Raw genomic sequence first — 15,589 nt, forward strand, 5'->3', positions numbered from 1 at the left:
ATGTAGGCACTGTATTCTAGTTGATAAAATTATTTCCCATTGAGGTAGAGGTTAACAATTCTGACACTGCTATATATGTATACTTGGATTAAGCAATTAAGTGAATGTGTGAGGGATGGCAGGCATCATGCTTCTCACTGTTTGGAGTTGGAATTTACAGATAAGCAAGGCATATATACATGTGTACATATACATATATGGGTAAATATACACACAAATATTTCTTTGCCCTGTCAGCTGAGGGGGGCCTAAAAGAAACAACACCCCACCAGCGATGAGCATATCTAGTGCCTAGATCTTGGTTTCTAATACCATTCTTCATTAAAAGTCACCAGGTGTTTCACGGTGAGCAGGTCTGTGCAAACATATCCCCAAAGACCAAAGAAGCTGAGAGGCCAAAGAAAGAGGCTGACAAATATGGTTTCTCAGAAAGAAACATTTAATAGGAACTTACAAACAGAAGCAATGTTTCTAGCAGCCACTAAATGGCGGCACTCACCCTCCCAAAAGTACCCTTTATATAGCAAGCATTTTTGGCAAAACATGTGTAGCTGGTCATATCTCAGACTTTCTTGTGAAACACCTGACCACTGGGGAGGTCAGATAAGCATCTTTATGAGGGGTTATCTGCACTATTAGCATTGTTTAAAGACATTGCTGCAGACTATCTTGGTATGCAGGAGTCAAATAGCAGTCATCGTGCCAGCTGCACTTCAAGATGACATCACTCTTGCAACGCAACAGGCTGTTTTCCTACACTCCACCCCTTGAAACCAGCCCTTAAAATCCTACATGCCCACCTTCTGTTATAGCCCCTGGACCTAGAGGGAGGGTACTTGATATTGTATGGCTTTAGTAGCATTGCAATGGCAAAGGAAAACAGATTGGGTCCAGTGGAATTCCAAATGAGGGAGATTTGCAGGCTTGGTTCAATCATCTATACAGTCTTCACAATACCATGAAGAAGTAAAACAATGAGAAAAACATAACATTAATAATTGAAATAATAGAAATCTAAATAAAGTAATATGATGTTTAAGATATCTCTTGCCTCAACAGCCTATAAATATGGGAAGAGTGACTATCATCTGAATTTCGGGACCCATATATTCTGACAGTTTCAGCAATATGAGGATTTTGGAAATTCTAAAAGGTTTTGAGATCATTTCTAATCAAGCATTTAGCTCTTACCTAAGCATTAACTGCAGCCCCAACTTTTGCAACTGATTGACCTGCACATTTTTCTGAGCACTTACTTTCCTTATGTTAGATGTAGGCAATCATGAGATGAACAAGTTCTGGTTCCTGCACTGTAGCAAATGAATTTAGGCAAAGATATGAAAGATGAAAAAACCCAATGATTATAAGACTTTTAGTGTCATGAAACTGATTATTATTTAATCTTGTTATTCTTCACATTGCTTGACTTTAAAATAGGGCAAGTTGGCCAGGCGTGGGGCTCACACCTGTAATCCCAGCACTTTGGAAGGCTGAGGCAGGCAGATCACGAGGTCAGGAGTTCGAGACCAGCCTGACCAACATGGTGAAACTGTCTCTACTAAAAATGAAAAAAAAAAAAAAAAAAAAAAAAAATTAGCTGGGTGTGGTGGCGTTTGCCTGTAATCCCAGCTACTCAGGAGGCTGAGGCGTAAGAATTGCTTGAACCTGGGAGGTGGAAGTTGCAGTGAGCTGAGATTGCACCACTGCACTCCAGCCTGGGCGACAGAGTGAGACTTAGTCTCAAACAAAACAAAGAAACAAACAAAAAACTGGGCAAGTTATAGTCCATCTCAGAGTGTTTTTAGGACTAATTTCTTCATGTGCTTAGAAAAATGCCTGGCAGATAGAAAATGGTCATTATTATTATTATTGATAAGATGACCATTTTGGAATTTAGAAAACCATTATCAATGTCTATGAAATAACTCCATAAGCCATTCCCTTAAATCTAACAGACTGAATTCTCACAAGTCTTCACTACTTATCATTTCTACATCCTGCTGACTTACAAATACTTCTTCATACCATGGCTTATGTCTTTGCTTAATATCAAGGAGGATGGATTCCATAGTAGGGCCAAACTCAATGATACTACGAATCTCATTTTGGTAGTTATAAGGAAAGCCAGCAGCATGCATGGCCACCAATGAACCTTTTGAATCAAACACAGGGGAGCCGGAAGCCCCGAAGAAAAACTCAGTGTCATAGGTAATCACATCAGGGTTGTGAACTATTTCCTGGAAACTTCTTTGAGTATGCATATGGACATACTCTGGACTTTCTGCTTCTTTAGACTGAACACGTTCCTGACATTTCTTTGCTCGCTGACACTGGGGGATCACAGCACAAGCATCAATATGCTTTTTTTCTCCATATGGATGGCCAATAATATGTATCAACCCACTAAGTGGCACAGGAGTAATTCCATTATATAGCTCCACAGGTACTTGTTGTCCATTTTCCTTCAGTTTCAGGACAGCATAGTCAAGCTTTTCATTATGTATCTCAAACCAAGGTTCAACGAAAAAGTAGTTTGTTTCCTTTCCTTCTGGCTCTTCATAACCAAATGTCACCCTTACACATTGACCAATTATGGCTGCCCACTTACTTGGCTCTATTCCGTCTCCCACAATGTAATCTATTACATGCCGACAAGTTAAAATGAACAATCCTTTAAAAACAAAGCAGGTGGCGCAACCCGTAGTTGCACTGTCCCAGAATAAGTACCCAACTGAGTCACTGCGATGTGCAAGAAGTTTCACTACTTTAATCGAAGAAGAGTTTTTTGTTACTTTCCCAAACTTTAGTTTATGCAATTTAAATAATGTTTCCCCATTTTTTACTTTCATTTTTTTCTTGAAGTTTTCCTTGATTTTTTCACTTTCTCTTTTCAAACTGGGGTACTGAGCCACGATTTGTTCTCTCAACACACAGGTGTTTCTTTTCTCTGACTCAGGATTCCGAGAAGCTGCTGCACTGGGGACCATTCTTTTCTCAACCTCAACCTGAAAGTGTTTGCCTTCTAATTCATCGACTGGCTGGGTGCTTTCTAAAATGGAGTCATTGTTTTCAATGAGTTTCCAATCACCATTCTCCAGAAAGGAAAGAAATCTGCCATCCTTGCACAGAGCGTCCTTGATGGTTTCTCCTTTGAAAGCATAAACACAGAGTTTGCACCCCTTTTTGTGAAGCTTCCCACATTTAACAATCCTTCTTTTGTACTTCCCAATTCCAATTGCATGAATGTAAAATTTGACACATTCAGTCGATGCTTTGTCATGCCGGCCAAATACATGGTTATCTTCCTTCTGCTTACTTTTACTTTGGGAAAACGTAATGACCACATGGCAGCTTTCAGGGAAACAACTGAGGGGCATTCCCAGGTTTATGTACCCTTTGATTCCTTCTGTGCCACGCACAAGCATTTCTTGGCCTTGGTGAGTTTCTATCTCTTTTCTGAGAGCCTGGAGAGTGTTGAGAGCCATATATAAGCTACCATTCTCACTATGTGTGAGCTCATGTTTCATATTTTGGTTTTTCCTGTAGTTTACATCCAAGGTAACAAGTATTATTCTATTTTTGGGCATGGTCTGGTCTTCTGGATTTTTCTTAAGTGAATGGAATTCTTGAGCCTGGGTATTAGTTACGTCTCTTGGGCCTCCTCTAGACTCCATCCTCATTTGAGAAGTACTGGAATTATTCTGTTGCTTTTTAGATACCTAAAATTAATGTTAGATACTTTAAAACTCTGAATGCAACCCTCATCTTTTGTTTCTCTTTTCAGGTATGCAATTTATTATAAGCATTACATATTAAACAAAATCATCATTATTTAACTAATCATTTGGTTATAATATACTTATTTGTGACAATAAATACTTTGATTCACCCAGCATATATCATGAAAAGAACTCAACTTATTTTCTCTATTACATCAACTAATCCCCAAATTTTATAAAATAAGGAGGAACAAACATGACTTATCTGTCCTTTTGATGGAGAAACTAAGGCACTGAAAGTTTTTCTTGTAGACGTCTTTTCTAGGGCCACATAATAACCAATAAATAAAGTGAGTATCAAAATTGCAATTCCTAATCCAATTATTTTTTCCATTGGACTAGTGTATATATTCTTTTTGGTAAACTTTGCATTTATGATTGTCATTTTTGAAGGGCATTATTTTAAGAAACAGGGGTGAAGGTGGGGAGCGGAATTAAATAAAGAGGATTAATCAAATAGTAGAAACTCAATGAAAAATTAGGGTGTCTGTTTCTTATGTCTAAAACACACATTTTTCCCAAGTCATATTCATCATGGCATGGGTACCAGCAGATATGGGTCCATATGCCAGCAATGCCCCTTACTGCTACTGGGAATAACAATGCCAGGAATATTGTAAAGATTAAGTGTAGCATCACTGTATGACAATGCCTAGCACAATGACTAGCACATGTTAACATTTGTTTTCCTTCTTTATACTAATATTCCAGATCAAAAATAAATAAATAAAAGGGACTTAAGGTAATACAGATTTCCTTGGGCACACATATGAACTCTCAAAGAGCATCCCTTCAGCCTAAGGCTATCAGAAACATCTTTTCATACACCCTGTTGGAGTACTATGATAAATTTCCTACTTATTAAAGTGATTCTTGGGCAGATATAGACACCTCTGAAAGGGGAAGAGGGATAGGATATAGTAATTAGCTCTGTCATGGAATAGGAGAGAGAAAAACATAACTAAGTTTGCCTTAGACTTTTTTGGATACTTGGATATTCTAGTTTTCCAGAACCAGGACAAAACAAAACAAGTTGAGAAATTGTAAACTGCATACTCAAATGTCTATCATTCTTCAACTTTTTTCTTGATAAATTCAAGGAGCATTTTAGACTCAGGGAAAGATACAATGGTTTGATACGATAATAGAGCCCAATCAGTAGAAAAAGGCCCAATTACATGTCATTAAACTTAACTCCAAGGCTTCACTTCATCCCTGTCTTAAGCAACAACTCACTTGCTCCCTCTTCTCCAATAAACAAATTGAAGATTTGTCAGAATCCTTCCTGACTTCCTAACAAGGTTATGGCAAGAACAAATATATCAAAAAATTGTTTTATAAACTGTATTCAAACGTGGGTTATAATTATGATTGAATAGATCAGCCACATTTGGAATGGTATATGTTTTCATGCTATGAAATTGCATTATTTTTGGTTTATTACATAGTTTACTGTAACATATTGTACTGAAGTTTTGTTGTTATTCAATAAATATTACGATAGTTTTCATTAAAGACTGCTTTGATATAGCCAAGATTTGTATTACAACTCTCTTCCCCATGCTACCCCCAAAACAGAAAGGATAAAATAAGTAAGGACAATTTTAGTTATTTAATATTTCCAACACTCAAGGTAATTTCTCGGCAAGAAGAACTATAAAACCCAATGCCAAGGATAGGTAAGTCTAATATTGGTAAACAGGCTTTAGTATCCGTGGGTTCTGTATCTATGGGTTCAACCAACTGCAGATTGAAAATATTTTGGGAATAAAAACTAGTGTGCCTGAACTAAACATGCATGACTTTTTTTCCTGTCATTATTCCCTAAGCAATATAGTATATCAACATTTTACATAGCATTTACCTCTTATTAGGTAATATAAATAATCCAGAGATGATTTAAAGTATACAGGAGGATATGATACATTATATGCCAATACTATGCCATGTTATGTGAATAATTTGAGCATTCATGGATTTTGGTATCCAAGGGAGATCCTGGAACAAATCTCACATGGATACTAAGGGATGACTAGATTACAGAAGTAGAATTTACAGACATACCGGAGAAAAATAGTGATCGATTTTCATATTACATTTTTCATTGACTGAGTGCTTCTGTGACCTCTGCTTCTTACAGCTCATGATGGCTTGAAGATGAATGGATGGTTCAGCTGAAATACTAATTTCAAATTTTCAAGTTAGAGCAGTATCTTCAAAGCTGTCATTAATTGTACAGAGGAAAAGATTAGCTGGTGTCCTATGTCCCATCTTTCCCCTTGAGCTCCAGCCTTGCTCTCCCCGGAGATGGTACCTTAGCAAATAGATAGTTTATTCACCAACTATAATCACCTCAACAATAAAAGCTCCCTTTTCCAGAATACTGCGTGTCAGGCACTTCATGAAAATTATACTAAACACTTTATGAAAATTATCTCTAGTTGCAAATTCCTATAGATACTATGCAAATTAGGTATATTTACACTTTGCTGATGAGGAAAGTATAGCTTAGAGAAGGTAGATGAGCTGCCCAAGGCCAGAGCTACGTGGCAGAGATGGAATTCAAATGCAGGTATAAATAACATAATAATTTTCAGTTGGAAATTTCAGAAAGGTGTTCTAGTTACATTGATGTTAAAATCTGGTCTCCATTTAAGATGAAGACGGCAAGGGAAGATAAAATTACAGGGAAGTGGTGAGGAAAGAGCTGATGAAAGAAACTTGGAATGAGATTTTAAAAAGAAATCTGGAAAGTGTGCCAGGTATGATAGTCAGAAACCTTAGTTGCTGCTTTAGATTTTTTGTTTAAAGAGGTATTTTTCCTTCTATCTCTCCTCTGATGTCTCCCTAGAAGAGGATGAACAAACTTTAAATAAAATAGTGACATCTTCACGGCCGGGCGCGGTGGCTCAAGCCTGTAATCCCAGCACTTTGGGAGGCCGAGACGGGCGGATCACGAGGTCAGGAGTTCAAGACCATCCTGGCTAACACAGTGAAACCCCGTCTCTACTAAAAAATACAAAAAAACGAGCCGGGCGAGGTGGCGGGCGCCTGTAGTCCCAGCTACTCGGGAGGCTGAGGCAGGAGAATGGCGTAAACCCGGGAGGCGGAGCTTGCGGTGAGCTGAGATCCGGCCACTGCACTCCAGCCCGGGCGACAGAGTGAGACTCCGTCTCAAAAAAATAAAAAATAAAAAATAAAAATTGTGACATCTTCAATAGTAATAAATAGCGCTAGAAAAATAAATACCATTGAGGGCAGCAGCCATGTCTGTCCTTTGTACCTCAATATCTAAAAACAATGTCTGAGACATGTCAGGCCCTTGAAAAAGATACATTTCTAAAGGTACATTCAATAAATGCATGGAACAGGCATATGGTGTACTATGCCCTTTTCTAAGTGCTTTTCATCAACTACCTCACGTAATTCTTACAACCCTATGAGATAGGTACTAGCATCTCATTTTACTGGCAAAGAGCTGGAACACCCAGGGAGCTTAAACTTTTACTCAAGGTCATAAAACTCAGAGAATATACTTTCAAGACTTTTTATTATGAAAAATTTGTTAGAGAAAAAAATGAGAGAATGGTATAATGAACCTGTACATACCTATCACATAGTTAATAATTGTTCATTTTTTTGCCAACTTACGTAACAGTGAAACAGTAAAAGAACTAACATAACTAACTCTATTTTTGTTCACGGGGCCTTTACCCATTCATGCATGGAGGGGAGGTTAATTTTAGAGCAGTGAGATAATATGCAAAACATGTAGTTTTAAAACTAACTCTGGGATTAAAGGGAAAGTATGTAAACAACTACACATTGTTAAAAATTTATAGGAGGGTTGTGATGTGGAGAATAAATATAATCTTTGGATAACTTCCATTTGACAAGAAATACAGGGGCTAGAACATAAGTTAAACAGCAACATGTAGAAGCAGCCCAGGAAATCAACATTCTATAGAGACAACTTATCTGTTCTCTTCAACAAATCAATGTTTGGGCTTACTGGAACATCAGGACAAAGACATTCCCAACCTTCTTGGACCCCTGACAGTGCTCAGATGTCTGCAGTCAATGGTCACTTCTTGATTGTAAATCCCTTCCCTTCCCCATGCCCTTAACATAAAGAGCCTGAAACTTGTACTCACTTAAGAGGGTACTTTGGGATGCTAGTCTGCCAACTTCTCAGTTTGCTGGCTCTCTGAAGGAACCTGCTTTTCCTCCCACCAACTCTCATCTCTGATGTTTGGCTTTGAGGTGTGAGTTGCTGAACTTGGGTTTGGCTACCCTTACACCATCCTTTTATTTTACTAGATGATTTATGTTACAGCTAGAAACATCATGACATTTAAACGCTAATGGTCACTTCCCATCTCTAAAAATTACGTACTTTTTCTTATATAATCACAATACTGATTTATTCATACTAAGATCCAACTGAAGTACACAGTTTCCTTTATATGTCTTATAAGGTTCTTTTATTCTAGAAAAAGCATTGATTTGTTGAAGAAAACAGAAAAATTGTCTCTAGAGAATGTTCACCTCCTGGGTTGCTTCCTCATGTCATTGTTTAACTTATGTTCTAGCCCCTGTATTTCCTGTCAAATGGAAGTTACCTAAAGGCTACGTTTACTCTCGTAACCATTCCACTATGGAGCAAGAGTCCTGGCTTTCTAGTTTACTGTCAATCAATGACTAAGGAAATTCATTTAGCCTTTCTGTGCCTCAATTTCTTGTTTGTAAAAAGAAGCAATGATTCTAAATGAGATAATGAATATGGAAGTGCTAAAATAATGTTAGACCTTATAAGACCGTCTGAGTTCAAATATCAGGTAGCCACTTACTAGCTGGATGACCTTGGGCATATTAATTAACTATTCTTCCTTCATTTTCCTCACCCTAAGATGGGAATCAACCTTGTTATGAAGATTAAGAAATACACTGTGGTCTGGGCACGGTAGCTCATGCCTGTAATCCCAGCACTTTGGGAGGCCAAGGCTAATGAATCACTTGAGGTCAGGAGTTCGAGACCAGCTTGGCCAACCTGGTGAAAACCTGTCTCTACTAAGAATTAAAAACTAGCTGGGCATGGTGGTGGGTGCCTGTAATCCCAGCTACTTGGGAGGCTGAGGCAGGAGAGTGGCTTGTACCTGGGAGGCAGAGGTTGCAATGGGCTGAGATCATACCACTGCCCTCCAGCCTGACCAACAGAGCAAGACGCCATCTCTCTCTCTCTCTCTCTCTCACACACACTATATATATATGCAATCTATCTATACATAGTATATGTGTGTATAGAGAGAGAGAGAGAAAGAGAGAGCATGCAAAGCCCTTAAAATGCTGCCTGTATGTAATAGGTTGCCCAGTAAATAATCAATAAAAAGGTGATGTAAATGGTATCAGTATCAATACACTCACTACAGGGGTACTTTTTAAACAGCAGAGAACCTAGGAAAACAAAAATAGAAAATATATAATTGTGGAACTGGTCTATGTTGCAACATCCTTAAATGCAAGAACTTGTTGCCCAACTATTAAGAAAATCTAGGGATTCACTGTATCTGTTCATGAAGTCTCATCTTATGAAGTCTGAGAGAGGATCCAGCTGCTATAGGTGTGATTAATAGACACAGACTAAAAAAAAAAAAATGGGCAGAAAGAAACATGAATTTTGCATGTACTTGAGCAATCACAGTGGAAAGGGGCAAGAGGTTAAGAAAACACTCCAATATCCTCTCTTTCCTACATTGTTTCCAGTATCCAGGATGAATCAGATTGTATCAAAATATAAAGTGCTCTTAGCTATCCTATACCAACCCCTGTTTTATACTTGAGGTCAGGGTTCTACTTACCTAAATGACTTGCTTGGCTTCCTACAGCAAAGGGATAAAGCAGTGCGGCCTGGGGCCCATGTCCAGCCCACCTGACAGCTCCCCTTAGGAATTTCTCTCTCAATCTCTCCTTCCTTCCCTCTCTTCTTCCCCCTCTCTGTCTCTCTCCCTCTCCTCCCCTCCTTCACTCTCCCTCTCTTCGTGCTTTTCCCCACCCCAACCCCCACTTTCTGCCTTTCCAGGGGCAAGGGCAGGGGGTCGAGGCCAACCCTAAGCCTCTTCCAATCTTACCACGCCGCCCCGCTCCCTCCCCCGACCCCGCACACAAGGGGACTTACAGCACCACCAAAATAAAATCTGTTTCCTCCCGGCTCCCCAGATGGGTGGCGCTGTCAGTCCCTGACTTCCCGGCACCCAGCTCCTTCCCCTCCCAGTGGGGACTCGAGCCCGCCGCGGCCGCGCCCGTGCCCCGCGGAGCACCCCAGCGCCCTGTGTGCTCTCTCACTGCGCGCCTCGCCAGCACTGGGCCTGGAATCCAGCGCTCAGTGCAGGTCCCGCTCGCATTTGAGGAAGCAAAGACTCCAGAGCTCCAGCTGGGCGGGAAACGGAGCAGGTGGGGCTAGGGGTTTGAATCGCCAGCCTTTTAAGGTTGTCTGCGAACCAATTGGTTACTTTCTTTCACTTTTAAATCAGCCGTGCTTCTTCCGCCTAAACCTCCCACGCACCTCTTCCCTCTTCTGTCTCTCCTTTCTTTTGCTTCTATGGACCACTGGAAAAGCGGGGAGACTGGCTGTTCGGGGCCTCAGGTAGCTACAGCGTGCAGTACTTGACGCTGTGTTTATATCAGACAGCACTGCCAGTCTGAAACAAAACTTTCTGAACTTCCTAATCCCCAGAGCCAGCGTGAGAAGCAGACTTGAGCCTGTTCTCTTCCCTTGAACTTTTCTTTTACACGAGTACAACAAAAAACAACTCACCTGGGGAATGGCGCGTCTGGCTGATGGACTGAAAGATATTGGAGTTTGTCTTTCTCTTTAGACAGCAAATCACCTACTTCGGAAGCCGATTGGTTGCGGTGGGGATACCTGGTGGCATGCAAAAAAAGTGGTTGGAAAGGCAAGGCCGAGGGAGCGCCCCCATCCTACGCATCCACAGCGCTCCTCCTTGACGCCGCGAGCAGGACCCTGTCTCACTGACCTCGCTGCCCACGGCGGTCCTTGCCTCTTTCTATTCTCCGGGTTTCCCCAGTCCCGAGTATTGGAAAGCGTGAACGAAAGGGAACGCGTCCTAGTCGCGGGTAGGTTGGCCTGGGCGGGGCTGCAGAGGGAGCAGGAAATGAACACTCAGATGTGGGAGGAGCTGGGACGCTGGCGGCAGAGCCACTGTAGCAGCTTGAGTCTCGCGCGCGCGGGAAGCGGAGGTGGAAGTCGGGGCGCAAGAATGTGCCTGTCCTTGCCTGTACATCATGGTTGGGGAGGAGGCGTGGAGGCACCAGGCTGGGGTCTGCAGCGCGCCATCTGCTGCAGCACATAGGAGGCGCTGAGGCTACTTGGGCAAGTGGGGACATTCAGGCGTTTCCCAGGGGGCGGCATCCCCAGCAGATGGGATAGGCCTGGACACTCGGACAAAATCACTAAGAAGCCGCGGATACAGGAAGAGTAAACGTCCTTGTCATAAATCGATTCTCCAAACGTTCATCAATATGTGGAGACGTTTATGATAGTGATGAAGAAGATGATATGGGCTCTAGGAATATGCATCTGAAAGCTGATGATCAAAGAAGATTGGAGAGGGTTTTCAAGGCAGCCTGCTGTTTAAGAACCTGCATTCTGAGTAGATGTGTATTGGAGAAGGTGACTATAGCCACAAAGGGGACGACTTTTATGCAATCGACAGAGGACTATATGATGTATATAAACAGATGGGGTTGAATGGTGTGTTGGTAACTACAAAACACGTGGGAATTTGGAGGAAGGAACTGGCCTTAAATGCATGTACAATACACCAAGGGAAGCTAAAATTACTGCTTCATCTCCTGTGGGTTCTTTGGGGTTTGGATAGAGTAAACTTAAAACATATTTGAATGCTGACTTTTTCTGTGATACTCACTTTTGGAATCTGTGCATTCCTACATTCAGAAAGGGTAATCACAGCTAGTACCCAGCATCCAAACAATGGCAGCCAAGGGTTCTACTCTGGAGACAATTTTCGTTCTTTCTTTCTTTCCTTCTTTCATTCCTTCCTTCTTTCTCTTTATCTTTTTTCTTTTATTCTTCCTTCCATCCTTCTTCTCTTTTCCTTTCTTTCTCTTTCTTTCTTTCCTTCCTTCCTTCCTTTCTTTCTCTTCCTTCTTTTCCTTCCTTCCTTCTTTCTTCTCTCTTTTTTCTTTTATCTTTGTTTCTCTCTCAATTTTCTCCCTCCCTCCTTCCCTCCTTTCTTCCTTCTCTTTTGCCTGTTTTACATTTCAATGTGTAAGCAAATGGTGATTAAAGGACAATAGGCTTAAAATATTCTAAAACAAGGGTGTTAAGAATTGAATATACTGATAAAATTTGTTTCCAAAAGGAAGGGTTATATACTAGGGAGAGTGTAAATGAGTTCAACCATTGTGGAAAACAGTGTGGCAATTCCTCAAAGATTTAAAAAGAGAACTACCATTCAACCCAGCAATTCCATGACTGGGTATGCACCCAAAGGAATATAAATCATTCTTTCATGAAGACACATGAACATGTATGTTCCTTGCAGCACTGTTCACAATAGCAAAGAATCAACCTAAATGCCTGTCAGTGGTAGACTGGATAAAGAAAACTCAGTATACCATTGAATACTACACAGCCATAACAAATGAGATCCTGTCCTATACAGGGACATGGATGGAGCTAGAGGCCATTATGCTTGGCAAACTAATGCAGGAACAGAAATCAAATACTGCATATTATCACGTATAAGAGGGAGCTAAATGATGAGAACACATGGACACACAGAGGGGAACAACAGACGCTGGGGCCTATCGGAGGGTGGAGGCTGGGAGGAGGGAGAGGATCAGGAAAAATAACTTAACGGGTACTAGGCTTCATACCTTGGTAGTGAAATAATCTGTACCTCAAACCCCCATGACATGAGTTTACCTATATAACAGACCTGCACATGTACCACTAAACTTAAAAGTAAAGTTTTTAAAAAAGTTTTCAATCTACGAAGTTGAGATTTACCAGAAAGATTATTCAAATGATTTTGATATATTAAAACATTAGTGCACAAGGAAATAATAAAAAGTTATTATTATAGAAGATATAAAACATGTTCCTCTACCTAATATCTGTGCAACCAAACCTACTATGTACCAAGATATTTATCAACATTCTTTCTGAAATTTTTGTCATTTTGTATAATTTTAATCATATTTCTTTTAAAAACGTTTATGGCATGCTAAGTTATGTGTTGGCTTACTACAGAAAGGGCATAAAATAGCAATTCTTAAACTTTATATTTGCAATGAAATACATTTTGGCTTTAGGCAATAGGAACATAACCTTTTTTTGGATGAAAGATTACTGTAACATTTTTTCTTCATTATCCGACATCTTTGTCATTTTCTTAACTTATATTACTAATTACAGTTCCCTACATTTTCAAAAAAAAGTCTAATATTGACATTTATTTCTCGGTAGCAAACTTTGGCTATTGTTTTTTCTACTAATTTCGGGCAAAAATGAAGTATTAATTTCAGTTACAAAATATAGCTTAGTAAGATCTAAACCAAATAAAATTCACATTCTAAAGTCTACAAACAAGTTTTAGAAAGGTCTTTTGAACATTAAACTTATTTATTAAATTTAACTTTCGTCTTCTAAGGACCAGAGTTCTTACAATTACTATGAAGCTCCTATTCTATAATCATAGCCTGGGTTCGTTGTCAACACTTCATTAGACAGGCTACTTTTTTCTTTCTTTTTTTTTTTTTGGGAGACAGGGTCTCGCTATGTCGCCCAGGCTGGAGTGAAGTGGCACAATCTTGGCTTTCACCTCCATCTCCCAGGTTCAAGTGATTCTCATACCTCAGCCACTTGAGTAGCTGGGACTACAGGATTTCACCATATTGCCCAGGCTGGTCTCGAACTCCTGAGCTCAGGCAGCCCACCCACCTTGGCCTCCCAAAGTGCTAGGATTATAGGCATGAACCACCGCACCCAGCCAATTTCTTAATTCTTAGACTAAATCTACAGGGGACACACTTTTTCCAACATTAGCTGCAAAGGGTTTTTTTCCTTCACACTTAAGTCACAGTCAGTTAGTAGTTTTTTTGTTTTGTTTTGTTTCTGTTTTGTTTTCCTGTATTTTGTTTCCTTGTTTGTTTGCTTTTATTTGGGAAAACGCCTTTTTTGATAGTAAGAAATTACTTTTACAACGTGAGGTCAAAACAGCATGCGGTGATTTTTCTTCCACACCTATACACACCTTTTTATTCCTGCCTCTTGCTGTAAGTAGTTGCACAGTTAAAAGCAGAATGGACTTAACGAAGTATCATTTATATTTATAATTGCTGTATTTGTAATTCTGCTAGAAATGAATTCTGTTATAATCAAAGGTTACATGTTATCTGAATTCTTGAAAAATATGTAAAAATAATGCTCTTGTGACTTTTCATAGGTTTATAGTCTATAAACACGAATTTTAATCAATAATTCATATCATTTATGATTAATTTTATTACCAGAAACAGATAATAATAGACGTAGGCCTAATTATTTTGTGACAGCTGGTGTGTTTGGAGTATTTGCCATCACCCTTAAATATGATACCCTGGCTGGAAAATATTAATTTGATAATGTACCTTTAAGAAATTACATAAAATATGCAAAAGCATAACCTTATGCACATTTTTAAAGCAAGGCCTTCTTGTAGGAAAAATATTACATCACGCATGAAGATGTTTTGTTTTCTATTATTATTTGAATTTATTTTAAAAGCCATTACTGCTCTGTATATGTGTGTGTATATATGTATATACACACGCATATGTATGAAACCAAAAATTCCAGGTTCATCATATTCTACACAGATTTCATTTTTTGTTGCCCTAACTTATTCTTAATCATTGAAAGCACTGAAAATCAATACCTGTTTGATAAATCAAGATGTGTGATCAAGGTAAAAATGCCATAGTTATTACATATAAAACTTTCTTATCATTACTTTTGTAGTAACTTTTAAAAGGGGTGGTGGTGGTGTGGGATACCTTTACGAAGTCCAACTTGGCTGCTTGACTGCTTTCACTGGCCTGGCTAACGCTTATGTCTGCCCAGGGAAGGAGCAGGGAGTGTGTAGAGGGAAATGACCTCTGCTGCTGTACTGCTTTGAGTTCCTCTCTGAGCTTGGCGTTTACATGTGTCTGTTTCATTTAATACTCTCAATAACCCTGTGGGGAAGGTGAGATTATCTTCGCCATTTCACAAAAAGCTTTAGCAAATAATTGTGCAGGAACATCCTTATGAGGATTTGTACTCCCATCTGAAACTAGAAGCCAAACTTATTCTATTGAGTGATGACTGCCTCTCATATCTAACTGCAAAAAGGCACAGTTGCTTACTCCTTCCTACTTCACTGCTTTTTCATTCATCCAATCATCTATTCAAGGTATAAATTTCTGGTGGCAATTTACAAGATCCAGTGCCAGATTCTATCAAGGGTAAAATGTTGAGTCCTGCCCTCATATAGGGAAGACAGAGAAGGTACACAAATAATATCATTTCCACAGAGGTTTCATTCATTTACGAGACGTGTTAATTACTACTTTGTGCCAGGTGTTGTACTGGATATTGGGGAACAGAGGTGAATGAATATGATTCTCACATTCATGGACCCAGAGCAGTTTAATGCAATATTGTATCTAAGCCTAGTGCTTTACCAGGTCACATCTCATAGCCTATCCAATATATTAAAATGCACACACATTCTACGTTAAATACA

At 39.6% G+C, this 15,589-nt stretch overlaps 1 protein-coding gene across 3 annotated transcripts; it reads right to left on the minus strand.

Annotated features, from left to right (window-relative positions):
- Window positions 1-421: 421 nt before the first annotated feature.
- FAM111A (FAM111 trypsin like peptidase A) lies at window positions 422-11,875 on the minus strand. Of its 3 annotated transcripts, none has more exons than XM_017890843.1 (4): window positions 10,814-11,875; window positions 10,594-10,701; window positions 5,844-5,961; window positions 422-3,719 (listed from the first exon to the last, which is right to left on the minus strand). In XM_017890843.1, exons 3-4 carry the CDS (start codon window positions 5,922-5,924, stop codon window positions 1,965-1,967), a joined length of 1,836 nt encoding a protein of 611 aa, XP_017746332.1. In that variant the 5' UTR covers window positions 5,925-5,961; window positions 10,594-10,701; window positions 10,814-11,875; the 3' UTR covers window positions 422-1,964. The 3 variants fall into 3 exon arrangements, with proteins under 3 accessions (XP_017746332.1, XP_017746333.1, XP_017746334.1); XM_017890844.1 differs by having other exon boundaries at window positions 9,955-10,701; XM_017890845.1 differs by lacking the exons at window positions 10,594-10,701; window positions 10,814-11,875 and having other exon boundaries at window positions 5,844-5,964.
- Between the last annotated feature and the right edge of the window lie 3,714 nt (window positions 11,876-15,589).

This window comes from Rhinopithecus bieti, unplaced genomic scaffold, assembly GCF_001698545.2.
Source record: "Rhinopithecus bieti isolate Rb0 unplaced genomic scaffold, ASM169854v2 scaffold_19722, whole genome shotgun sequence".
NCBI classification, from domain to species: domain Eukaryota; kingdom Metazoa; phylum Chordata; class Mammalia; order Primates; family Cercopithecidae; genus Rhinopithecus; species Rhinopithecus bieti.